The sequence below is a fragment of the Dromiciops gliroides genome, chromosome 5 (genome assembly GCF_019393635.1).
Source record: "Dromiciops gliroides isolate mDroGli1 chromosome 5, mDroGli1.pri, whole genome shotgun sequence".
Lineage (NCBI taxonomy): Eukaryota > Metazoa > Chordata > Mammalia > Microbiotheria > Microbiotheriidae > Dromiciops > Dromiciops gliroides.
The window spans coordinates 40,235,796-40,259,142 of NC_057865.1; the positions used below are offsets into that span (position 1 = coordinate 40,235,796).

The window sequence follows — 23,347 nt, forward strand, 5'->3', positions numbered from 1 at the left end:
TTTTAATTTCTTGTGACAAAAAACCTTAGACTACTCAAAGAAATGAAAGAACCAATGCCAGATATGTAATAGGTGCAATCACAAGTTACAGAAGATTTTGGAGAATGAAGGAAATTGAAACTACAGTTATTTGCTTTGAAATCAACTGAAGTCACAACTAGCATTGATTAAGCACTTACTATGTGCCAGTCACTGTGCTAAGCCCAAAGAAAGACAAAGATAAAGGGGGTGGGGTGGGACATGCATGAGTGACTCTTGGTCTAGGACCAATGGACAGAGGTTGCAGAGAGGCAGATATCCTCTTGATGTGAAGAAAAACTTTCTAAAACTCAGAGCTGTCCAAAAGTTGAGTGGGCTGCCCCAAGATGGAAAGACTTTTTCCTTGCTAGAGACCTTCACGTAGAGGGGACTCCTGGATATTATTAGTTGAGATACTTACTAAATCTGAGAGACGTGAGTGTAAACTTTAGTCCTAGCGACCCATCCATAAACACCAATTGTCCTATGTAGCCATCTTCTATATTACCTGAAAAACTGCATAAAGGACAAGGGAGCCACTGGATTTACAGTGAAATATATCAAGACAAGTAAATGAGAAATACCAAAAGAAATGAACAGCATTCATTTCCCACTTGTTTTTCCAGGTATTTCGGCATGGGGACCGGAGTCCCATTGAAACCTTTCCTAATGATCCCTATCAAGAATCTGCTTGGCCTCAAGGATTTGGACAACTTAGCCAGGTTGGTTAGCTTTCCAGATAGCTATAATAATGAAGTGCAAGAAGAATTGTTCATTAATTGTTCTGATTTCCTTTTTTCTCTGATGGGTACATTAAGATTGGAAGATTGTATATCAGCAATGTGAGTCAGAGTTATTAGAGATTTACATGTATGTATATGTATGTGTATATATACATATACATATATATCAGCACAATAATGTCCATGACTAGTTATTAGATTCCCAATAATTAAATACTAAGCATCTAATTTATGAGCTGAGTCAATTGGGCTGGAAATACATGATCGTATACTCAGTACTAACATACTGTGGCATAAAGAACCCCATTTGTGTGATTGTGGGCAAACTGTTTACCTGCCTTGGGCCTCAGTTTCTTCATCTGTCAAATGAAAGAACTGAGTTCAATGGCCTGATGTCCTCATCAGGCCAAGATCTACAGTCCTATGATGTTGCTCACCTTCTCTGAGCATCAGTTTCCTTATCTGTAAAATGAGGGGATTGAACTCATTGGTCCCTTCCAACTCTCAGTTTATGACCCTGTGATGTGGCTGAGATTCCTTGAGCCTCAATCTCCTGATATTTAATATGAAAATAATACATATAGTACCTTTCTTTTTTTTTTTTGGTGAGGCAATTGGGGTTAAATGACTTGCCCAAGGTCACACAGCTAGTAAGTGTTAAGTGTCTGAGGCAGAATTTGAACTCAGGTACTCCTGACTCCAGGGCCAGTGCTCTATCCACTGCGCCATCTAGCTGCCCCTATATAGTACCTTTTTCACGGGGCTTCTAGAGTGAGATAATCTAAGGAAGGGCTTTTGCAGACTTTAGAGTGCTATATAAATAAATGTTACGTGTTACCATTATTTTTATTATCTCTTATATGTTTCATTCTGCTCTCCTATAGCATTTCTTTCTTTCTTTCTTTGGGGTGAGGCAATTGGGGTTAAATGATTTGCCCAGGGTCACACAGCTAGTAAGTGTCAAATGTCTGAGGCCGGATTTGAACTCAGGTCCTCCTGAATCCAGGGCTGGTGCTCCATCCACTGTACCACCTAGCTGCCCCTCCTGTAGCATTTCTTCCTTTTTATTTGATTCAAGTTAGAAAACCTCAACTTTATTTGTTAACACCTGTGTCTCCCCCCAGAGCCTCCATGTTCCTGACTCCTCTTGTTACACCTTCCAGTCGAATAAAAGACTTCTTCAAGTTCTTTGAGCTCAGAAGCATCTCCTGTGAGTTACTCTGATGTGGTCTAGGACCCTCAAGTTCATTTCCCTGTCCTAGACTATGCACCCTTACTTCAAACTTCAAAAGAGAAAGGGTAGCCCAACCAGTTCTACAGCTTAAGATAAAAAGCCACCATGATCAAAAGCAGCAGTCTCAGAGTGACATAACACAACTAACATTTATCTCTGTTAATTCAAGGATTACTGATTGCTTCTCTCAAAACAACGCCATGAGCAGTTGGTAGAGCCAATAGTATGACCCCTATTTTACAGATGAGGAAACAGGCTCAGGGAGTTTAGGTGACTTGCCTGTATCCTTGGGTCCCATAATAAGTAACTACCACAGCCTGGATTTGAACCCAGATCTCCCAACTCCACATCCAGCACCTTTTCCACTACTGATCAGAAAGTAGCTTCTAGGGGCAGCTAGGTGGCGCAGTGGATAGAGCACCAGACCTGGATTCAGGAGGACCTGAGTTCAAATCCGGCCTCAGACACTTAACACTTACTAGTTGTGTGACCCTGGGCAAGTCATTTAACCCCGATTGCCTCACAAAAAAAAAAAAAAAAGTAGCTTCTAGTTCCTGCTTCCCCCAGTTTACCAAGTCACCAGGTGGTCCTACCATAAATACATATCCAGGAAAACACACATCCCTTTTCACTAACTCCTAATTATAGATTTCCATTGATGGAATTAATTTTCAGTTTCTCATCTCAGGGAGCAGGCAGGTAAGTGTGGGGGTGAAGATGAAGTACAATATCCAGGACAATATCCCCTCTGGTTCTTTGACTATACTGGATAACTTCCAGCATCACCTGGCCCTCAGTAGAGTCCTTCTCCGTTTTCAAATCAATTTGCAATGCTTTATCTACAAATCGGCCAACTTCCTCTTGTGTCATTCTGTCCAAATGATGAGCACAGATGAACTAAACCAAACCAGCAAATTCAGACTGGATGCCTGTCATGTGGAAGGGGCTATTCTCGATACCAATGAGGTGCCATGGGAGGCTTTACACGTCTGTGTCATCTTGACTCCTCACTTAGACACTCTGTCTCCAAGTCTTGTCCTTTTTATCTTCCAATATCTCCATCCCCACTGCCACCCCCTGGGGCCAGCCATCACTGGCTCGAGCCCAGGCCATTACGACAGCCTGCTGGTTGGTCTCCCTGTCTCCAGTGTCTCTTCACTCCAATCCATCTTCCGTTCAACTGCCAAAGAGATTTTCCAGCCTGGCGGTGTCAGCTCTCACCCTACTCAATAAGTTTGAGTGGCTCCCTTTCACCTTCAGAACCAAATGTCAGACCCTCTGTTTGGCATTCAAAGCCCTTTCCATCATAATCTCTTCCTCTCTTTCCAGTCTTCTTATACCTCTTATTCCCCTTTACTCCCTAAGCTATCCTGGCCTTCTGACTGCTCCTCAAGCAGAGAGCTCCATCTCATGGCTCCGTGCCTCTGAATGGTCTGCCTTCCTCCCCTAGAATGCTCTTCCCCCATCACCCCTACCTCCTGGTGTCCTTGGCTGCCTTCAAGATTCATTTTAACCAACACTTTCTACAGGAAGCCTTTCCTAATGCATCCTACTGCGGGTACCTCCCTCTGATATTCCCTCCCATTTACACTGTTTTTATAATGAATATTCAATTTTTTCCATGTTGTCTCCCCTACTAAAAGGGGAGTTCCCTCGGGACTTTTCTTTCTTCCTCAGTGCTTAGCCCAGGGCTTGGCACATAGTAGGAGCTTAATAAATGCTCGTTGAGGGGCTGACTCAGAGCAACAGCTCAGGTTTCTTCCTTGCTCACTGTCGTTGAAATCTGTGGAATAGGATCACACCGGAACCGCCGTCATTGACTAAAGAGTTGGATGACATATCTAGACCATTTACCTTGACCTCTGACCTTGTGTCCCCACAGCGTGGAATGGAACAGCACTACGAGCTTGGAACATATCTAAGGAAAAGATATTCCAGTTTCTTGAATTCTACTTACCACCGGAATAAGGCAAGTGGGACACCTGGAGGGAGGGAAGAGGGAAACATTCCCCTGTCCAAGGTGAAGATCAAGCTAATGTTACATCTGGAAAAGTCCTTGTCTTCTTTTGGTTGTTGTTTTAATAATTTCAGTTGTGTCTGACTCTCTGTGACCCCATTTGGGGTTATGTTGACAAAGACACTGGAGCAGTTGGCTACTTCCTTCTCCAGCTCATTTTAAAGATGAGGAAACTGAGGCAAACGGGGTTCAATGACTTGTCCAGGGTCACACAGCTAGTAAGTGTCTGAGATCAGATTTGAACTCAGAAAGATGAGTCTTCTTGACTCCAGGCCCTGTACGCTGTATACTGTGGTGCCACTGTTTTCCTTTACAGGAAATCAAATGCATTTATGAGATCTATTATTTATACTACTAAAAGTACTTTTTCAAAGTCAGTTCCCACTTTCTTCACTGAGTCACTGTATTCAAAAACAACAGTATCTCAATAGTGATGGTAAAATGACTCTTTACTCCATGAGATTATTCAGGAAAAAAATAGCTGTAAACAACATTTTTTAAGAAAAATCATATTTTAAAGTCCTTAACAATGAAAATTGTTTCCTTCACTGCCTAGCACATAGCAGGTACTATGTGAATGCTTACTTCATCAATGGGAAGAGTTCCTGAGTCAGGATCAAAAGTCCATCTAGTCATCAAACATTGATTCTGGGTTTACTTTATGTCTGCCAAGCACTGTGCTAAGGCCTGGGGATACAAAGAATGGGGAAGACAACCCCACCCTCAAGAAGCTGACAACATGTAAATAATGCCAGGTACACACAAAATAGAGACAGAACAGACGGGAGGTTGTGTCAAAGGAAAAGGTACCAGTGGCTGGATGGGCCCCAGGAAAAGTCTCCTGCAGAAGAAGAGACTTGAGCGAGGTCTTAAAGGGAGCTGGGGAAGCCAACAAGTGAGGGGAGGGGCAGAGCATCCCAAGCACGTGGGTCAGCCTGTGCTACATCAGGAAAATAGGACAGGGGAGGGTCACGTTCCATCAGAGCTGCAGTGTGGAGAATATGGAGGGGAATAAAGTGTAAGGAGACTAGAAAGGAAGAGGAAAAAACTCATGAAAACTTGTGGGGAGGGTCTTTTGTATTCCAAGTAATCACCCCTTAATTTATCTATAAATTCACATTTCTCTATATAAGATTGTCATAAAGTGAGGCCCATTTGTATTATTGCCTCTTTCTGTCAAAGAGCAAAATGAGTCCAGTAACCAAGGATATCCTGCCCTTGCATAAACTTCCTGTGTGGGCATGTCTGTCCTTTTTCCTAAGGCCCTGTTAGTTCCTCAGAAAACCCACAGTTCCTATAAATTGCTATCTGCTTTGTTCTTTCTTGGGTACTACATGTCCTCGGGCTCCTTAGGAAAAGACCTTGTACTGATGACTGGTTCTAATGAAAGGCATCGTTTGTGTTTTGCTTTTCTCTTTTAGGTTTATGTCCGAAGCACAGATGTTGACCGGACACTGATGAGTGCCATGACCAATCTTGCTGCCCTCTTTCCACCAGAAGGCTCGAGTATTTGGAACCCCCAAATCCTCTGGCAGCCCATTCCAGTTCATACAATACCAACTTCTCAAGATCAGGTCAGTGTGATGGGAGAGCTAGAAGGATCTCTCAGCTGAGGAAGGAGCCAGGATTCATTCAAGCCCTTTCAAGTTCAGGGGTAAAAAAAACCAAAAACCTTTCCTAAGTGCTTCCTGTGTTCAGAGCTATGCTAGGTGCTGAAGAAGAAATTAATTTTAGGTCAACCACAATCCCTACCTTCATGAAGTTTACAGTCTAGTGTGTACAGAATAATATCTGATAAGTTCCTGGATCAGAGACGTATACACAGAGTGGTGTGTGAGGTCGGAGAAGAGAAAGGCTTTTACCTTATAGGGAGAATCAGCAAAGGCTTCATGAAAGAGTTAGCATCGGGGACAGCTAGGTGGCGCAGTGGATAAAGCACCGACCCTGGATTCAGGAGGACCTGAGTTCAAATCCAGACTCTGACACTTGACACTTACTAGCTGTGTGACCCTGGGCAAGTCACTTAACCCCCCATAGCCCCGCAAAAAGAAAGAGTTAGCATCTAAGCTGGACTTCCAAGGCAGAATAGTAATTCAGTAGTTGAAGAGGGCAAGAGGACATTCCAAGTAAAGGAATGAAGGTTGGAAAGAGCAGATTGTGTGCAGGGCTCAGCAGGTGGTATACCAAAGAGGATAAAATACATGATAGGGAGTTGTTGTTCAGTTGTGTCTGACTCTTCGTGACCCCATTTGGGGTTTTCTAGGAAAAGATCCTGGAGTGGTTTGCCATTTCCTTCTCCAGCTCATTTTATAGATGAGGAAACTGAGGCAAACAGGGTCACACATCTAATAAGTGCCAAAGGCCAGATTTGAACTCCAGAGGATGTCTTCTTGACGCCAGCACTCTATGCACTGTGGCGCCGCCTAGCGGCCCACATGCTAGGGCACGCTATGAGAAAAGTAGAGCAAATGTTACCAGGTATATCCCAAGGGGAATTCTTCCTCCCTCTACTTTCTCCTAGACAAAATATGAAATTACTCGCATGAGGCCAATTCTTGGAAATGAAGTGAATTTCCTCTGTTGTTGGTACCTGTTGCTCCACTAACACCACTTTGGTTATGACATTCGTATAACCTGGACTACATCCTTGGGTCTGACTCTTACAAGGGGGCCACATGCAATCCTCCAGGCTGGAGAGCTGGAAAGTGGAAAGGGCTGAGCAATGAAGAGAAAGCAGCATGGTTGTGGACTCCCCCTCTGGAACTCATCAGGCCCCAGAAAGGGCAGCGGCCAGAGGCAGCGGTAGTAGACCTATGAAGAGGCCTCCGGCCAAATGGGAGCTGCAGCTCTACAAGCCACAGCAATACTGTTTGTCAGCAGCAGGATGAGAGTAGTTTGTGAATCAGCTGAAGAAGTTCCTGGACCAGGCAGAGGGATTCCTGGACCACACCAAAGATCTAGTAGTGCAAACCAAGAGTTAAAAAAGCTAGAAGGTAGGGGCAGGTAGGTGACGCAGTGGATAGAGCACCAGCCCTGGAGTCAGGAGGACCTGAGTTCAAATCCAGTCTCAGACACTTGATACTTACTCGCTGTGTGACCCTGGGCAAGTCACTTAACCCCAATTGCCTCACCAAAAACAACAACAACAAAAAAAAAAAAGCTGGAAGGAAGGAGCAACAAAGCCAAGAGCCATAACTAGGGAGAGCAGGCCTGGACCTTGCCTTCCCTGGGACTCTGAGCAGTGTGAATTGTAAAGTCCAGAGTAGGGGCACAGCTCTCTAATGACCATACTGGGTTGTGCTGTGATTCTGGAGTGACTATATAAGACCCTGGGCCTCACTGTGAGGGTGGCTCACAGCTTTCTAACAGTCCCCAAGGCCTTGCTTCTTGCAGGGCACCTCCTCCAGGGTCACACTGTAAGTCTGGAGCCCTAGATAAGTCCTTAGGGAAGGCATGAATTCATCAGAGAAGAAAGGAGAGGTGTCCTGAATGTATTTAATGGCGTATGTTCAAGTCTCCTGCATTTTTTGTGGACTTAACTAAACCCTGACCTATATTCAATGCCGTCTTAGCCCGAATGATTGCACTGGAATTGAGGTCCCAGTTCCTTTTATGTGGTATAAATCCTGGTGTTCCTGGGAGAAAGACTCAGTGAGAACTAAGGAGGTTTTTAGACAGAAATGCCCAAGATTGAACCTAATCCATGGGAGCTGAGTCTTGGTAATGGCGCATGGGTTATAGAAGTGTGGAAAGGTGGATGTAGCCAATTATTAAGGTTCTGTAAGGCCCGGCAAAGGGGTGTGAACTTTACTTAATGGGTATTGGGAAGTCACTGAAAGTCTATGAGCATATCCCCAGGTCTATGTAGGAATAGGATTAGCCTGGCAGTGGTATCCAAGAAGGAAAGGAGAGGTAAAGAGTAAAAATGGAAGTCCTATTCAGAAGCTATTGTAACAGTCCAAGCAGGTGGTAATGAGCATCTTGGTAGGGTTCTAGACAGGGTATGAATCAAGAGATGATGAGTGTAAGAAAAGTGTATTATCTTAAAAGAAGGTGATGGTTCCACTGGGCTCTACCCTAGTCTGACCACATCTGCCCAGTTCTAGACACTGCCTGTTAAAAGATAGACTGTGATAATATGGAGAATGTCCAGTGGGAGATGAACTAGGATGATAAAAGGGACTGGAGTTCATGTCCTATGAGGAAGGGAATGAGGGTCTTTAGTATAGAAAAGAGAAGGCTCAAGGAGGTCATAATGACTGTCTTCAAGTATCTGAAGTTCTGCTTTGTGGAAGAAGAATTGCCCAAGAGAGCAGAACGAGGAACAAAAAGGTCCATTTAAGCTGAATATAAGGAAAGATCTCCTAACAATCAGAACCAGCCCAAAGGGGAGTAGGCTACCTCAAGAAGTCACAGGTTCTTCCTCATATGTGATCTTCAAGCAAAGGCTAGATGGCCATGTGTCACAGAAACTATAGAGGGGATTCTGAGGTCTCTTCCAGCACTGGACATCTATAATTCTGAAATGCTGCAGAGGGGACATTGACAAAGCCTGGAAACTGATTTCATATGAGGGGTGAGAAGCAGAAGTGACTCAGAGACAATACCTTGGAAACTGGGGGAAACGGAAGCATCGCAGCAAAGAAAATGACCCCCATGACTTCCAATCTGTGGGAACTCCAAGGTTATCTTTTTTCTCTCAGCCTCTGGTCTCTCCCAGTTCAAACATGCAAAGGATGTTCCAAGATATAAATTTCCAGATGAGGCTGACCTTAGACAATAAGGAAGCTGACAAATTTTGTTTGGAGTCAACTTATATACCTTTTCCTTGGCCTTTTCTTCCTCCCTCCTAGTTTTCTCTTCTATATTTTCCCTTTACCCAATGTTTCCTAACCTCCGACTGCCCAAATGTTCTCTACTTCAGTCTCGTTTTCTCTGGTTATTCCATGCTTCAGAATTGCTTCTCTTTTCTTCCCTAGTCTCCTATTAGAATTCCCATAGTTTGAGTTTGAGGTTTTCAGTAGATATTAGGAAGGAAGTGATTGGGTTTAACTAATTCACACTTGGTTGTGAATGGCTGATATTGCCTTAGCCTTTCTAAAAGTATTTGCAGAGAGATGGGAAGGGAGGGGAGAGGATTTCCTAATCCAACTGAAGCTCTAAATAGTAGAATTTCAGGAACTATGGTAAGAGATCATTTGGGCAGAGTGCTCTTGTTTAAATTATACCAGACCAGAACAGTCAACGTAGGGGAGAAGCCTGAAGAAGCACAGCTGAGCTCTCCACCAGAACTCCATACAGACCTAAAAAATGCCCAGACCAGGTCCAGATTGGGAAATCTGATGGAAAAAGTCACTATAAGTCATGTTCCCAGGCCAGGTCATCATTAGGGAGACAGGCAGTGAGATCTTTGGACATCAGGGACAGAGTCTGGCGAGGAGAACACTTTGGTGAGACTTCAGTGCTAGTTCTGAATGAGGGTCTGTCTGTCCATCACTGTGCCCCAGCAGAAGTCCCAAACCCACAAGGAGGTGCCTGACTTTGTTCAGGCAAGAGGAACAGGTGCCAACTGGCAGCTCTGTTTCTTATTACCTCATTCCAAATCACAGATGCAGACTGAGGAGTTGACCTGCCCCTAGGAATGGGGTGGTAAGGAGCAGTTGGGGTCCCTCAGCTGTGTACTGAACAAGGAGCAGGCACAGAAGCAAGCAATGGCTCTGACCCCAGGAGCGAAGTGGAGCCTCAGTTCTAGCCTCCACCCAAGTCTGTAAAGGCCCTTTTGGGAACAGGCTGACCTAGAGGTCTCTCCCAACTGTGAAATTCTATGATTCTCTGATCCCAGTGCTAAGGTTTTGGAGTGCCTAGACTTACAGAACTAAGTTATGGAAGTGCAATCGGGACTGCAGATAAAGACTTCAATACAGGAAATCTTCAAAACAGAGGTGATAACAGAATGAACCAGAGTACAAATGAGCTGTAAACCTTTAAACTTTTCTCTTTTGGTAGCCACAAAGCTGTTACCGCAAATCGTGATTGATGGGCTTGAGAGAAAGCACTTACGTTATTAAGAGAATAGAAGTCTCCGAATTTCCGGGAACTAAAATCTCCTCTGTCTCTATTAAGAAATATCCCATCCCAAAATCCTATGAGAAAAGCATCCACGTGTTACTGCGGAGCTGCCACACTGGAGAAAGTAATGTTTCATTCCTTGGAACTGCAGGTCTGGCTCCAGCACATGTCCAAGCAACAGACAGAAAATAACTTGGGGCTGACACATAGGACATAGATACCATTAGCTGGGAAGCATCTAACAATTACTCTCCAAAAAGTGCTTTTCATCTATCATCACGGCTCAGTCATCCAGCCATGATTTGCCAGGGAAGCGTTAAGTCTGGACCAAAGAGGAGAGGACCAACTAGTTAACCTCTTTTTTTTTTTTTTTTTTTTTTTGGTGAGGCAATTGGGGTTAAGTGACTTGCCCAGGGTCACACAGCTAGTAAGTGTTAAGTGTCTGAGGCCGGATTTGAACTCAGGTCCTCCTGAATCCAGGGCCGGTGCTCTATCCACTGCGCCACCTAGCCGCCCCTGGTTAACCTCTTTTAAGGTTTCTGATCATAGGCTCCTACATCAGGAGCAGGAAAGGGGTCCTCAGAGGTCATCTAGGCCACCCCTTCCATTTCACAGAGGAGGACACTGAGGGCTACTGATGCTGAATGACTTGCCCAAAGTCACATCAGGGTAAATATCAGAGATGGGATTTGAACCCAGATGAGTGTTCTTTGTACTGCGTCACTGCTGTTGTTCAGTGGTTTTCAGTCATGTCCGACTCTTTATGACCCCATTTGGGGCCTTCTTGGCAGAGATCCTAGAGGGCTTTGCCATTTCCTTCTCCAGCTCATTTTACAGATGAGGAAACTGAGGCAAACGGGGATAAGTGATTTGCCCTGAGTCACAAAACTAGTGTCTGAGGCCAGATTTGAACTCAGGAAATTGAGTCTTCCTGACTCTGGGCCTGGCACTCTGTACTATGGCGCCACCTAGGGGCCATATACCATTACTTCTGAGCTCTGTTGAAATATGGGGGTGGGAGAGACTGGCTATGTTGGAAATGAGAGGGGAGAAGGAGATAAAGTGCTTTATGTCACATTTCAGTTAAAGAAATAGGAAGTGACAGTCTTTCATCACAGGCCTGTCATCTCTTCCTGAAAAGAATGAGATATGGTTGGGCCTTATTCTCTCCCCATCTCCCTATTTAAGACTCTCAAATATATTAATCCCTTTTTAAAAAAAAAAAATCTAATTTCAAAAGTTCCATTCAATTAAATTTTAAGGTTCTTTCTTCATGTCAGTTTCCCTAACCAAAGTTTGAAATGTGACTATACCTTTTCTAATATTTCTATGTAATATTATCAATTAGAAATGGAATTTGTCCCAATATTTCCGTCTAATGTATTTTTTTGTTCTTGTTCTTTTAGTTGCTGTATCTTCCTGATATAAAATGCCCTCGACTTGAAAAGCTTCAGGAAGAAACTTTGATGTCAAAGGAATATCAAAATTTGGTGTCTCCATACAAGGTTAAAAAAAAAAAAACAGAACTTGGTATTACTATTCTATATGTTATTGTATAATGGGCTCAGGTTGGTAATAAGAAAGGGCCCTCCCTACCCCAACCTTTCGGGTTTGACTGTGAGCATTTGGGACTTAAAACAACTTGCCAGCTAGCTTGATACCATGACACAACCATAGACTGCATCCCCAAACCTAATCTGCTTTCTTAAAAATGGACCTGCAGTGGTTTGCAAAGGAGACAATTCTCCTAAAGAGCTTTGAAAACTTTAAGGTGATCTATAAATATCTGTCTGATGTCATTATTAAGATATGCAGGGGCAGCTAGGTGGTGCAGTGAATAGACCACCGGCCCTGGATTCAGGAGGACCTGAGTTCAAATCCGGTCTCAGACACTTAACACTTACTAGCTGTGTGACCCTGGGTAAGTCACTTAACCCCAATTGCCTCACCAAAAAAAAAAAAAAGAAGAAGAAGAAGAAGAAGAAGAGTGGTTTTTTAAAAAAAAAAAGATATGCACATGATTCTATATAAATATATCTCATCTAGAGCAGGGCTTCTTAAACTTTTCCCACTCACGACCCCTTTCGTCCAAGAAATTTTTATACAACCCCAGGTATATAGGTATATAAGATAGGTATACATAACCTTTTACTGTTGTCAAATTTTTCATGACCCCCCCACATTCAGTCACATGCCCCTATATGGGGTCACGACCCACAGTTTGAGAAGCTTTGATCTAGAAAATACAATCCAAGACATAGTCCTTATTGAGGACAGTGGGCAGATGTTATTACCTTTGTAGATAAAGCATATTATCTACATAGTCTATTTGATATCTATATGATAAATATATTATCTATCATATTATAGTAGATAAATATTATTATCTTTCAGCTCTATGAATTTGATAGCCTGTGTTCAGGTTGTGGGGAAAGTTCAATAAGCCAACTTCTTGGATAAAGATTCTATATTCCAGGGAACAGCTAGGTGGCACAGTGGGCAAAGTACCAGCCCTGGATTCAGGAGGACCTGAGTTCAAATCCAGACTCAAACACTTGACACTTACTGGCTGTGTGACTCTGGGCAAGTCACTTAACTCTCACAGCCCCACCCCCCACCCCCCAAAAAAAACCCACAACGAAGATTCTATATTCCAGTCACAGGATTATGTGATCACACTTATCCCATCTTCTCTCCTTTATAAGACACAAAATACACACCCATGTTGTCCTTCTATTCCCCCCCCCCATGCTACTTTCCCAAGTTTGACTCAAGATTCTTGGTCATGAGCTGAGGCTCCCACAGCACTGCCCCTCCCTTCCCTGTCTCTCACTGTTTCTGCCCTTCTGCCCTCGTTCACTGTCCTCGGAAGCCATAGTTGATTCTGTTCTCCTCTGAGATGAGAACAGCCACACCTCTGTTCCCTTCCCTCAGTATTAGAGTGATAATTTTCTATAAGAAAACCCACACTCTTGGATAGTGGATCAAGACTGATTCTTTGTCCTTTGGGCATCCCAGTGTCTGGAATGATTTTTTCTCATTCTGGACTAAAGATGACCCAGGGTACACCAACCCATGTTATACAAACCACCGTCATGTCATGGTCCTCTCTGAGAATGAAAGACAAACAACAACAACAAACATGGAATCGCCATACCTCTAGCACTGCAAAAAACCCAACAGTAACACAGGCCAAAGAGGAAGAACCAGCTTTCCCCTAGACACATTTTTGCATTTTTACTTGAAGTGTTCCAAAAGCAAAGAAACTGTGAGATCATCCACACAGGTAACTCCCAGTATGGGAATTCCCTCCTCTGTGCCAGTAGAGAGTTCCTGGCTGGTTGCTTGCAGTATCTCCTGGTATAGTGGAAAGAGCGTAGGATTTGGAAGCAAATGAAGTGGCTTTGAAGCCTGGCTCAGCTACTTTGGAGGCAGTGTTGCTTAGTGGAAAGAACACTTGACCTAAAGTCAGAAAGACCTGGTTTGAATCCAGTCTCTCATACTTAATAGCTGGGTGACCCTGGGCAAGTCACTTAACCTCTTTAGGCCTCAGTATCCTCACCTATAAAGTGGAGATAGTAATAGCACCCACCTCTCAGGGTGGCTGTGAGGACCAAATGAGACTGTATACATTTATAAAGATCTTCATAAACCTCAAAGTCAGTTATTATTATTATTTTTACTAACTAGCTGTGCGACCTTAGGCAAGTCACAACCTCTCTGGGCCACAAAATGAGGTAGTTGGACTAGAAGAAGATCCCAAAGATCCCTTCTCCTTATAAAGCCCATGGTCCCAGGACTTCAAGATTAAATGGCTTGACCCAAGTTCAGATGGCTAATAAATAGTTGAGGCAGGATTTGAACCCAGGTTTTCCTGATTCAGAGACCACCATTCTGTCCACTACAGCAGGCACACCTACTTTGTTGTGCTACAAAAATCAACCTTGTCTGCGAAATTCTCTAGGTTCATCTTATTAAAGTTATCAAAGTCAGTATCACCCAATGTACTTCCCTGGCAAGGAACTAATTCACCATCATATTTCTTTCTGTCAATTTGTATGTTTTTCAGGATTTTATAAGTACTCTGCCAGAGCTTTCAGGACTCCACATCAAGGACCTTAGTGGAATCTGGACTAAAATCTATGATCCTTTATTTTGTGAGGTAAAAGAAAAAAAAGACTAACTTCCTGCAGTCTGACTCTCTGAAGTACGCCTTCTTAGACTTCTAAAATACAGTCTCCACTTTTCCCTTTCTAGATGAATTACTCTTACTTCCTTTAACAGTAGAACATCATTTAGGACTCCTTTTATTATTAACTTTGAAAATCCTCCCATCTTTCCTTTTTTCTCTTGTTATTAATATTCTCATCCTTTAGAAAATTGCAGGCAAAATTGCTTTCTGTCCATCTTTGGCCACTTAGTAATTTTTTACTCACTCGGGAATACTGGGATCCTGGTATGTGTTTTAATTTAAAAAGAAATGCCTTTCTCCTGGAGAAAAAATTACTTGAATTTTATAGATATAAAGAAACAAGAAATATAGTCAATGTGTATCAGCATTGACTTCTCAGCAAAGAGCCTCACCAAATATTTTCCTATGAAGGTCAAATACTCATTGTAATTCAACAAATTATTACTGGTTTTTCAAGATGGTATTTTCTTCATTTGGGGGGAATTCCCATCGGCCTTTTTGTGTATCATTTCTGAGTCACTGTGTTCTCTCTCTTAGCTAAGAGAGGAGGAATAATAACATGAGTGCCTGTTTTCCATCAGGCTCATTTAATGAATGAGACAATCAGTGAGCATTTCTTAAACTCTTCCTATTTGTCAGGCAATGTGCTAAGTACTGGAGATGTAAAGATAAAAATAAAAGTCCCTCCCTCGAGGAACTTACAATCTATTGGGGGAAAGAACCTATACATATATACAAAATATATTCAAGGTAATTTTGAAGAAGGGTCACTGGCTCTAGAGGGATCAGAAAAGGCTTCTACATATGTGTAGAAACTTTGAAGGAAGCTAGAGATTCTACAAAACCAAGTTAGAGAGAGAGTCCAGTCTGAAAGGAGGTATGATGGGTAAGCTGTGGCTGAAGGCTTACACACATTCATTATAATTGGAAAACATCTTTGAAAAGTCTCTTGAGGGGGCAGCTTGATGGTGCGGTGGATTAGAGCACTGGCTCTGGAGTCAGGAGAACCTAAGTTCAAATCTAGCCTCAGACACTTGATACTAGCTGTGTGACCCTGGGCAAGTCACTTAACCCTCATTGCTCCACAGAAAAACAAACAAAAACAAAAACAAAAAAAGAAAAGTCTCCTGGGTAAATGTTGCCCTCCACTATTCATCACTGCTTCTTACTTAGAAATTATCACAAGTGTGGAATACCACTAGCTGGGATGGGGTAAAAGAATTGCCCCTAGGCTTGATGTCAGAGAGCCTGGGGTTCAAATTCCTGCTCTGGTACCTACTTACTGGAATAGCCCTGGAGAAGCTACATGATCTCTCAGGGGCCTCAGTCTCCTTATCTGTAAAATGAGGAGGTGAGACTAGATCGTCTAATTCCAGTGCCTTCCCTCTGTTGATTATTCCCAATTTATCCTGTATATAGTTTGCTTTGTATATATTGGTCCCCCTTTAGCTTGTGAGCTCCTTGAAGGCAAGGACTGTCTTATGCCTTTTTTTTGTATCCTCAGTGCTTAGCATAGTGCCTGATGTTTAATAAATATTCATTGATTGATTGATTGACTGAAGTCCCCAGATCTAGATCCTATAATCTGGGAGCATAAATTGGTACCATGGTTATTGCCCTTGTAACAAATGACAGTTTGTCTTCCTTAGGTGGAGTTGATTGGCTCAGATGTGTTAAGTTTCTATTTCTGTTTATCACTATCATTGGCTTCACCAAATATATCCAAGCACTTATTTCTGTAAAAGAATCTCCCATGGAAAGGTTGAAGACTTTCATTTGTCCTATTTTCCCATCACTTTCCTTATATTTCCTCCACCCCTACGGAGATCTTCTTGTTAATTTCCATTTTCCTGGGGCCATTAAGCCACATGGGGACATAGCTGGGCCATCTCTCACCTGTCTCTTTTACATTGCGTTGCAGGTCTTTGCTTTTCACTGTGTTTCAGTCTCCACTTTTACCGATTCAATTGTGCTTTTGCTTTTTGGGGAACTGTCTGTCTTCTCCGACTGGAAGCTAATTCTAGCATGGGGTCTCTGCCTGCTTTACTTTAGAGGCTGAAGCTTTTTCCCTTGGCAACCAGCTGGACTCATTTTAAGAAACCTTTTAAGGACATATTGCCAAAGGCTTCAAAAAGCTTTTTTGAAGATTGCCAAAGTATCTTCCCTTTACCTTCTCACCTTTTGGGCCACAAAAGTGCTTTGGGTATTTTTGAAGCCATTTAATTCATATTCTTCAAGTGGAATTTCTCTGCCAACACATTTGGCTTTCCTATTAAATGCAGAAGGAGGTTCATAAACCTCCTCCAGGTTGGGTAGTTTCTTGTCCTAATATTCCCTACTTCATTGTATATAAAATTTCCATTTGCCACTGAGAATTTTTAAGTAAGAAGCCCTAGTCACACAAAAAGGGGGAGAGAAATCAACCACAGGATGTGACTCATTGTGTGATTTTTACAGCTGCTTATCAGAAGGTGAACTGTTTCTAGAAAGAGCCCATTTCTTATATTTTGTACACCAGGATCAATGAGGTCTGAACAAAGCAGTATTTCTGATATGATAGGGGAAAATAGATCAACAACAAAAAAGCAGGCCAGCCAGAAGGGGAAAAAAAAAACTCTACTCATTTTCTGTTTTCTACTTCATTGCAGAGAACTCACAATTTTACTCTACCCCCCTGGGCCACTGCAGACACCATGGCAAAGCTGGAAGAGCTGTCTAGATTATCTCTTTTGTCAACCTTTGCAATACATAAGCAGAAAGAGAAAGCTCGACTTCAGGGAGGTATGTTGCTAAAACACAGACATATAAACACACGTATATGCATATGCATATAAATATACAAGGGCAGTTAGGTGGCACAGTGGGTAGAGTGCCAGGCCTGGAGTAAGGAATACCTGAGTTCAAATCCAGTTTCAGACACTTACTAGCTGTGTGACCCTGGGCAAGTCACTCAACCCTGTTTGCCTCAGATTCCTCACCTGTAAAATGAGCTGGAGAAAGAAATGGCAAACCAGTCCAGTATCTTTCTCAAGAAAACTCCAAATAGGGTCACAAAGAGTTGGACATGACTGAAAAAAATGAATCATCAACAATATATATGTATGTGTATGGAATATACACATACATATGCACATATACACTCCTATATATGTGTGTGTGTATGTGTGTATACATATGTAAGATTAGATAAGGCTTTATTATTTATGTAGCCTAGTCATGCTCTTGTAAACTGCAATCATCCCAGAATTCTGAACAATGAATTCAGCATCTGTTCTAGGTAAGCAAGATTGCACTAAGCCACAGGGCACTTGAATATTGACTTGGTAGTTTACAGAATGACTTTTACTTTTTGCACATTTTCCAGGGAAAACTGACTTAAGTGGCCTGCTGCTCTAGAAACTCTGGGAAAGAGCCTGACAATAATGAGAATTTGCCTGGTCCAATCCCGATGATAAGTTCAATAGTTTTAGATTTGGGTAAATGAGAGTAGTTGACAATCATGGGTAAAAATGGGGCTAATAATATTTAGATGGCTCCCCTCGCAGGATTGTGCAATAATGTACACAGAGTACTTGGCAGCCTTAAAGTGCCACAGAAATGTCAGTTATCATTATTATGACATCAGATATTTTTGCTACATAGATATTCAATAAATTATAACCTCGGGACATATTGCAGCACAGCAGATATACTCATTACTCTAGAGGACATCGAATACAATGCAGGAATCCACTGTATTCATCCCCAGCCTCTGCCTCTCATTCGGAGACTGCCTGTAAGCCCCACATCCCAATAAAGAGGAGCCAGCACTGTGGGCTGGCAGTCCCCACTGGCTCCTCACGGCGCCTGTGGAGTTCATTGTCTCAGACAGAGGGAGAAGTGGGGAAGTCGGGTGAGAGCTCTTCGGGACGGGCACCGTCAGTCTTTCTAGTGCCTGTGATGGCTTGGGTAGCTTCCTTTTGTATCTGTGCTTGTCCCTCCAAAAACCAGGTCCTGAAAACAACAGTTGTGCTGACAATACACAGAGTTCCTCACAGGGACGCAGGTGAGGAAAGGACTAAGAGGTACCTAACTTTTCACACAGGAGCTAGATCACTGTGTTCTCCTACTGGATGGATATTGGGGAGGGGAAGAGGGAATAAACATTTATTAAGCACCTACTATGTGCCAGGCCCTGGACTACTAAGCACTTTACAAGTATTTTGTCATCTGATCATCCCAACAACTCTATAAGGTTAGGTGCTATTACTATTCCGATTTTATAGTTGAGAAAACTGAGGCAAACAGTGACTTACCCAGGATCACACAGCTAGTTTGTATCTGAAGCTGCATTTGACTCAAGGCTTCCTGATTCTAAGACCCAGACTCTACCCACAGTGACATTGAGCTTTCCTGCTAGGTGGCATATTTGCAGTGGTAACTGCTGGCAGATGTTTAACAACTGGCTCTCAAAAACAAAACGCCATGACACACTTTTAAGTTTAACCTGCAAAATTAACCATTTCTAATACCCCTGGGTATGAGAATCCCTAACCTGCAGACCCAGAAAGGACCTTAGAGGTCACTTAGGCCAAATTCTTCCTTCTTCAGAAGAGAAAACTATAGCCCCAAGAATCCACCACTTACCCAAGGAACCCTGGTGAAGTAGTCATAGCATCAGAACCCAAACCAAGAGCTCTTCCTTCTTCTTTCTACCATGCCATTAAGGACCATGAGAATAATAAGAATTACAGTAAGGAGGAGTAACTAAGACCTGAAAAATCATCTGAAAAGTCTACATTACATCCGAATCCCAGAGCAGCTTATTCCCTAGGGCTGCTCTTAGAATATGAATAAATGCAAATATGGAAAAAAGGAATAAAGTACGGAGAGATATGGGCAGATAGACACCTAGCATCCCATTTTGTAAGCCTTTGCTTCAGAAAAAAAAATGGCGTTGAAAACACTCCCTAAAAACCTAACTCCTAAAAACCTCTTACGATGTCTCCATTTCTACAGTCTCCTCATTTGGATTTTAAAACAACTCTTTCCCCTCCCACTTGAGACATCACACAATAACCTAACTGTGAACTGTGTTCAGCTCTAACCAGGTGTTTGATTCATCCCCATCATTTTGTAATTCTTCCTTAAGGTGTGCTGGTGAAAAACATTGTCGATCATTTCAAGAATGTAGCTAGTCAATCTAGTGAGAAAAAACTCATCATCTATTCTGGGGTAAGTATGTTGGTTTTCTCTGAGTGGTAGCAAAAATAAGATACAAAGGAAGACAACTTAATAGAAACATTTCCATAGCAAGCAAAGTCCAAAGGCATGGACTGTACAGATGTCTAACTATATGGACGTCCCTAATGGGATTGAAACTGTTTAAGCTCTGTCAACACTTTATGAGCTTTGGTTTATTAGTGAAAGAAAGTCTGAAATATTCATTCATTTCACTCAGCATTTCAACAATTAATCACCTCCTATGTGTCAAGCACTCTGCTGACTTGCTTCAAGTGTTAGCTAAAATCCCACCTTCGCTACTGGAAGCCTTTCCCAATTCCCCTTAATACTAATACCTTCCCTCTGTTGACTGCCTCCAATTTAGTTTATATATGTACGTGTGTGTGTATGTATACACATGTCTTGTTTGAACAGCTATTTGTACGTTATCTCCCCTTTTAGACCATGAGAGGCTAAAAAGCAGGAACTTTTTTGCCTTCCTTTGTAATCTGCAGTGTGTATCTGCCACATAGAAGGCACTTTAAAATATTTATCAACTTGACTTGTCCAGGCCCTGAGCACAGAAAGGCAAAAATGCATTTTCCTGTTAGAGGAAAACAACACGTAAGCAGAAAAGTAGCTACAAAAACATTTCCTAGGATGGAGAGAAAAGACATGGCAGCTAGAGGACTGACTGACTGACCTTGATGTCAGGATGACCTAGGTTTAAGTCCCATCTCTTACATTGTGCGATTATGGAAAAGTCATTTTTCTTCTCAAGTAACCCAGGCAACTTTCTAAGATGAGCTACCAGATTTGTAAGAGTAGAGGGAGATTCCACACCCAGAGTTCCCTATACTAATGAAATCAATGGACCAAAAGGAGTCAGGGAAAGGGGTAATATCAGGTTATGACAAGACAGTGAGCACAGGAATATAAAACTAGGTCTTTGGGGTTATAATATGTAATCTACTTTTCTGTGTGATCTTTACTAGGTCACTCACCCACTCTGTTTCTCCATTTGTTCATTCAAAAAGTAAATAGGATATTGTCCTAAATCCCAGCAGCGTATGAAGCCAAACTGATAACTTCTAAGCACTCTGAAATATACTTCTTCTCTTTCATAGTTATGTATGTAACCCTCTCTAATTCTCATGGAATTTTATCCCCAAATTTCTCAAGAAATTTTATCTCCAAATTCGTGCCTCAGGTGACACAAAATGATTCAAAATTTTTGTCATTACTCTTTCAATGGGTGCCCCAAATCTTTATGACTGTTCATTAAGCTAATGAAAAAGGGTAAATCACAGGTAAGCCTGGAAAGTCTCTTTTCTTATTTTCAGCATGACACTACTATTACTGCCCTGCAGACAGCACTTGATGTTTTTAATGGAAAATTCCCCCCTTATGCTGCCTGCAACATAATGGAACTGTACCTTGAAAATGGGTGAGTATTTCTGAATCCTTTTCAAAGTCAAAATCATGATGTATAGCAAATTGCTTGCCTTCTCAAGGAGGAGGGGGGGAAGGAAAGGAGGAAGAGAATTTAGAACTCAAAATTTTAAAAAAGAATGTTAAATATTTTTATATGTAATTGGAATATGTGTATATATGTATGCATATATATACACATACATATATATATAATTTTCTAAAATCAATGGTAACCTAAGATTATAGAAGAAAAAAATGGCATACTAGCCCATACATACCCTTTAAAATTTTTTTTTGTTTTTGTTCTGAACTTAAAAGCCAGAGAGAGAGAGAGAGAGAGAGAGAGAGAGAATTTCCATACATACTGTATAAAACAAAAAGAGGAGTCTGTATGAAACCATGGCTTCCACCAGCCATGATTCTTAAAGCACTCCTATGTAGTGATCTAGAAAATGATGACTTGATCCCATTAACCATTTGGGAAGAAAGAATGGAACAAAGATGATAATCAGAGATGAATATAATGTTGGGCTGGAAAAAACCTTGGAAAACTGATAGGCTCACTCTTTCACAAGAACTCACTTGGAAAAACTAGAAAATCGGGAAAGAGTTCATGCCTAGAGAAGCAATAGAGAGGGTGACAAATGATAAAGTGAATAGTTTTCATTAAATAAATGAAAACTTTTTGCACAAATCTAACACAGAAAAAATTGGAAAGGAAACCTATAATTGGAGGGGAAGTATTTGCAGAAAATTTTTCTGATAGAGATCTCATATCAAAAATATATAAGAAACTGATTCAAATTCATAAGACTAAGAGCCATTCCCAAATAAATAAATGGCCAAAGGATATGAAGAGGAAGTTTTCAAAAGAAGAAATCCAAGCTGGCAACAACATGTGAAAAAAATGCTCCAAATCACTAATAATTAGAAAAATGAAAATTAAAGCAACTCTGAAGTTCTATTATGCATCCATCAGATTGGCAAAGTTGCAAAACAGGAAAACAACAAGAGTTGGAAGAGCCAAAGGAAAACAGGCATATTGATACACTATTGATGGAGTTGTGAACTGGTCCAATGATTTTGGAAAGTAAATTTCAACTGTGTCCAAAAAGTTACTGTACTATTCAAACATGCTCTTTAACTCGGTTATAACACTACTGGATTTATAGCCTAAAGAGATCAAAGAAAGAAGAATATTTTCAGCAACTCTTTTTGTAGTGTCCAAAAACAGGAAACTAAGGAAGTGTCCCCTATTAGGGACTGGCTAAAGAAACTGTGGTATGGAATATTGGAATGTAACTTGAATACTATTGTGCCATAAGAAATGACAAAATAAAAAGTTTTGGAGGAAGAAAGGCAGAGTGAAGTGTGGAGAACTAGGAGAACAACGGATAGACAACAACACAGCAAAAGACAATACTTTAGAACTCTGATCAAAGAAATGATAAATCACATGTCCAGAAGACTGAAGATAAAACGTGCCAGAGAGATAATGCACTTATAATTCTGGATGTTATAACATACACTTTTGCAAATAGGCAATGTGGGAATTTGTTTTGCTGGACTGTGCATATATGGGAGTTTTATTTGGAGACTTTTTTAATTGTTCAAAAAAATTAATAGATACAAACCAATTCCCCTTTCTTCAAACTAGTCTGACCCTCCACTGTTACCCTATGCCTTAGTCAGACCCCATGTGACTAGGAATCAGTACTGTGTTCAGTTCTAGGCATCTAGGAAACATATTAACAACCAGACTGATTACAGATTATAGATTATAGGAGAAAAAATAGGATGCTGATGCAGCCGTGATGCATTTGGAGACTGGGCATCAAAAAAGAGTCTGGAGACCAAACATATCAAGTATTTTAAGGATGGCCATGTAGAAGGATTCAATTTATTCTGTTTGGATCTTGAGAGCAGAACTAGAAACAAGGGGTAAATAGAAGCATATTTTTTCTTAATATAATAACAGAACTGTCCAAGAGTAGAATATGCTACCATGGGAGATGATTGGTTTGTCCTCACTGGAAGCCTTCAAATCATTGGCTGGGTAATCATTTGTCAAACATGTCATAGAAAGGAGATAGTCCAGTGGATATAAGATCAAGTGGTTTCTGAGATGCTATGATGCCATTCTCAGGCTTTGCCAACTGCACCTTGAACCCACTAGTGACACCAAGATCATTCCAGGAGCTGCCTCTCACTCAGGAGGGTGCTAGGCTTCATCATGGAAGAAAAGGGGCAGTGCATTTAGCAATACTAAAGACATTCAGTCATGTAGTCAGGGGTTTGATATCTCCTGAGATCCAAGGATAACAGATAGGATTGATGGAAGACGAGAAAGAGAAGAAGAACCAACTCATTTCATAAAGAAGGAAGTTAGGTCATTTGTGTGAGACATCTGCCTTGTCAACCCTAAAAGTATCTGGGCA

The 23,347-nt window shown here is 41.7% G+C and overlaps 1 protein-coding gene across 5 annotated transcripts in view; it reads left to right on the forward strand.

Moving 5' to 3' along the window:
* ACP3 (acid phosphatase 3) overlaps positions 1–23,347 on the forward strand; it is a 50,934-nt gene that overhangs the window by 13,748 nt on the left and 13,839 nt on the right. For all 5 annotated transcript variants that reach the window (XM_043968479.1, XM_043968481.1, XM_043968478.1 and 2 more), the window contains exons 2-9: positions 645–740; positions 3,878–3,964; positions 5,434–5,586; positions 11,488–11,586; positions 14,151–14,243; positions 16,922–17,054; positions 19,405–19,487; positions 20,819–20,922. In XM_043968479.1, coding sequence (XP_043824414.1) covers positions 645–740; positions 3,878–3,964; positions 5,434–5,586; positions 11,488–11,586; positions 14,151–14,243; positions 16,922–17,054; positions 19,405–19,487; positions 20,819–20,922 — 848 coding nt within the window. The remainder of the gene's footprint in view (positions 1–644; positions 741–3,877; positions 3,965–5,433; positions 5,587–11,487; positions 11,587–14,150; positions 14,244–16,921; positions 17,055–19,404; positions 19,488–20,818; positions 20,923–23,347) is intronic.